The 3,877-nt window shown below is 39.9% G+C and overlaps 1 protein-coding gene across 1 annotated transcript; it reads right to left on the bottom strand.

Annotated features, from left to right (window-relative positions):
* Positions 1 to 805: 805 nt before the first annotated feature.
* On the bottom strand, positions 806 to 3,568 carry USP26 (ubiquitin specific peptidase 26). Its single transcript, XM_060002752.1, has one exon. It carries the CDS (start codon positions 3,566 to 3,568, stop codon positions 806 to 808), a length of 2,763 nt encoding a protein of 920 aa, XP_059858735.1.
* Positions 3,569 to 3,877: the final 309 nt, after the last annotated feature.

Below are 3,877 nucleotides of genomic sequence, written 5' to 3'. Positions count from 1 at the left end.
ATAGCTCCTTTGGCATTGAGGAAAAGAAGGAATTTAGCAAACAATTTGGAGACTTGATATGGTGTTCAGTCTCATCTATGTACGCCCAGGAGGATTCATAAACTACCAGTTTCATTTAGTATTTATTGCCAAGACCCCAGCAACTATTGTCTCATTGCCAGGGGCTCAGCAAGTGGTTTTTTCATTTGTTTTGCCAGGACTTCAGAAACTATTTTTTCCCATCAAATCACTGAGTATGCTCATCAGAAGAATAATTGTGTGTGCCTGTTTTGATCATAATAAGTATACGAAGGAAAAGCATACATGAATATAAGAAACAAAAAATGCAATGAAACCTCTTTACAAAACATAAACAACTGAAACATACAACAGCACCAAGATACTTTACTCACTACAAAAGTGTTTCTCCATCAGTTTGCAACCTCCCTCCCCAGAGTTTCTGAATCAGTGGGTCCATGGTGGAATCAAGAAATTGCATTTCTCACGAGTCCTTCCATGTTCCTTATGGTACTGGTTTGAGGACCACACTTAAAGTCCACAGCATTAGAATGTGGAAAGCACAGTTCTGGTCTAGTAGGAGAGATGAATTTTTATCAGCTGGAACTGTGGGGTTGAGGTTTTTGTATCAGGGTTAGAACAGAGATTTATTTCTAAGTAAGTAATTATTTATTTATTATACTAAGTAAGTAAGTAATTTATTTATTTCTAAGTAAGTGTTTCTGCTTAACTTTGGTTGTAGATGCTAACTGCCTCTTCATGTTTAGCTAGAGTTCAAAGTTTTCCTTCCAAGTGATAGTCAAAGATGTTAAGGAGATGTATGTGAGTCGGAGGCTACTTCTTTTACTACTTCTGGGTCTACTTTGACTACTGCTTCCTTTGTGCTATGAGGCTGGGAGTTCTCTTTCCTTCCCAACAGCTCTTCAAAGATCTCATTGTGCATGTAAAAGAAGACGTACCCGGTTTGAAGCCTAGCCTCCTGCACTGGGGCCTCTTGGGTACTTGATACGTTTAGATCACTGTAAGAGAACCACACTTGCCTGTCAAAGTTGTAGGCATCGCTGACATAGTGTCCGGTGTTAGGCGTCTTTCCAATATGGCTGATAATACCAATGAGCCGATAGTCATGACTTTCTCTCATCTCGGCTTCTATTTTTGGTTTCCTGGCTGAAGATTTTGTCTTCGCCACATCTGAAGAGCCCTTTCTTCCAGAATATTTATTGGAACCCAAGACACCTCGGGAACTCACCTTGGTTCCCTGGAAATTTAATTGCGTAGGTCTGCATTTATCTGTGTGCCACTGGGCATCGGGGCCTGAAAGGCTCCGAATCAATAGAAGACCAAGGTCTTGTTCAAAGAGTCTTATCCCTCCACACTGCTGGGTCTCTTCAGGCACTTGGTAAGATTCTTCTGAAATTCTGGGTTTTTTACCTTTACAAAATTCTTCGGTGGTCTCAGGCATGCTCTCAAAATCTGCAGATATATTGGTTCTCTTGTATTTATTTCCTTTTCGACTTTTAGCCACTTTGTGATATGTATCTGGGCTGCTGGTGGGTGTACCTTTCAGAGAAAGGGAGCTGTCTTCCAGATTCCTCATTAAGCCTACTGCTAATAGCTCTCTTGCAATGGCTGCTCTATGTCTTAAGTTTACCAATGTGGACTCTATTATATTTAGTTTAGAATCTTCTCCCAGGTCTCCTTGCTGCTGCTTGAAGCTTGAAGCTTTATGAAGAGTCTGGCATGTTTGTGGTTCAGACTCTTTTTCTGATCTAACGTGTGGAGTCAAAGAATCCTTGGATTCTGAGGTCTGCTTTGTTGAAGCTGTCGATGAACTGATGGCTTCAGAGTGCATCTTCTTAAAGAGTTCTAAGACTTGGAAATCAGTAAGAGGTGCATTCTTGCTTAAGGGAAGCGGTGGTTTGGTAGTTTCATTGCAATGGGAAGATAACTTTAAGTATTTGGAAATAATGACTTTTTGGTCATCCTTCCTTAAGGACCCAGACTCACTAAATTTATAGCGTTTCAGATGCACAATAAGGACCCTGGGTAGCCTACTGAATTTATGCACTGCAACAGAACTCCTGTGCTTACACGTCTCACATTTATACTCAAGCTCTTCTGCTTCAAAGAAAAGATCAAAACTAGATTGAATAGACAAGGGACGTGCTTTTTCTCTCTGGGGAAGACTGACCGAAAGTGAATTGTTTGCCTCTGCCTTAAGGACAATTTGCCCACAGGATTTGCAACTAGTTGAGCGCAGCAACTCGAAATCAAAATTACTGGCGACAGGGCAAACAAGCACCTTGGTGTCAGCACTACCAGCAGAAACCTGCTGAGGTGAATTTCCTTCCTCAGATTCAATCTTAATCTTCCGAATTGTGTTTAATTTTCTCATGTTTTGTTTAATCTGATCTAAACAATGACCTAAAAACTCATACGCATCATTCTGCGCGTTGTCAGAGAATATCTCTGCAACTGCTGAAATGGTGTTTTTAAAATTCACAAGTAACTTCTCCTTGATTTTTATGTTATAAATATCTTTCAAAACAAGCAGCTGCACCAAGCGTATGCTAAGGGCATCAAGGGGAGTTTCACCCTGTAAGAAGTCCTGATTGAGTAAATCATTAGCAAATGATGGAATCGAAAGTAAGGACTGTAAAACTGCATTCATGTAACAGGTGTTTCCCAAGTTGGGGAAGCCTTGATATAGTTTCTCTGAGTAAAAGTCAAAGATCATCTGGAGTTTGCCCCACTCTGGGTCATCCTCACCGTACTTCAACTCTGACAGAAATGCTAAATATATTTTCTCAGACACTCTTTGGAGAAGATCACTGACATCTAGGTAATGTTTTCCACTAAAATCGATCTTGAACGAAGGTCCAAGTTCAAATTCCTTATTCTGTTTTAACCCTTTTAATATTAATTCTCTCTGTTTGCGGCTTACATATCTCAAGGGGTACATCTTTGATACCGTTCCTTCCGAACAGGTATCCTCTTGCAGGAAAATCTTATTCATCTCTGAGCCAGATGATGGCCTCCTCTTCCCATATTCCTTTTCTAATAACTCTTCACAGGTAAATGTTGACAATTCTGATGCACACAAAGGCATCTCCTTATCATCAGGTGTTTCATTTCTTTCTTTCTCAAATGACTGACTACTTGACGTCCTACGTATTTTGTGAGATGCAGTTTTGCCACCTGCCTTCTGTGTTGTTGTACTGGCAAAGATACTCCCATCCCTATCAGGTCTTACGGGTGGTTGAGGATGGACTCTATCCAGGAACTTCTTCAAATTTTCGGCATCTCCGGAGGATAATTTTTCAATAATCAATAAGTCATTAGTCTGTAAACGTAAATGCAGATAATTTTGGTCTTCTCCAGAGGGTCTAAGGTCGATGTCTTCAATATTATTACTTAGCTGAAAACTTGCGTATGCTCCAGTATTGAAATAGACAACCAATATAACATTCCTCTCTCTTTCCACTATTTCAATGCATGCTTCTCTCACTTTGGACACCTTAGTTTTCTTGCTGCCTATTCGGACCAAACCACGTACAATTACAGCAGCCATGATTTCTTTACAAATAAAATTCACTTATCCTGAATTATCGACAATCTTAAAGTTTCAATTTGTTGGCTAATTCGCCTCTGGAGACAACACCAAAGAAATAGTTCTTTAGTTCTCTATGTAGAATGATCTTAGTGATAAAACCAATATGCTTCGAGAACTATCCACGGTTGAATGAAGGCAGAGCCTTGATTCCCGAAGCAAGACCGCTACTGTAAAGAAAATCAAGAAAAATTATTTAAGCTATCAGAGAAATGCCTGGATAGAACTCAAACTCTACTCCCATACACTAAATCTTCTTTCCACTGCAAT

Source organism: Delphinus delphis, chromosome X, assembly GCF_949987515.2.
Source record: "Delphinus delphis chromosome X, mDelDel1.2, whole genome shotgun sequence".
In the NCBI taxonomy this organism is placed as follows: Eukaryota; Metazoa; Chordata; class Mammalia; order Artiodactyla; family Delphinidae; genus Delphinus; species Delphinus delphis.
The sequence above is the reverse complement of the archived record's forward strand: the minus strand, read 5'-3'. Positions and strand labels throughout refer to the sequence as shown.

Excerpts from the sequence above, each read along its gene's own strand:
- USP26 (XM_060002752.1), bottom strand. The coding sequence starts at position 3,568 with ATGGCTGCTGTAATTGTACGTGGTTTGGTCCGAATAGGCAGCAAGAAA.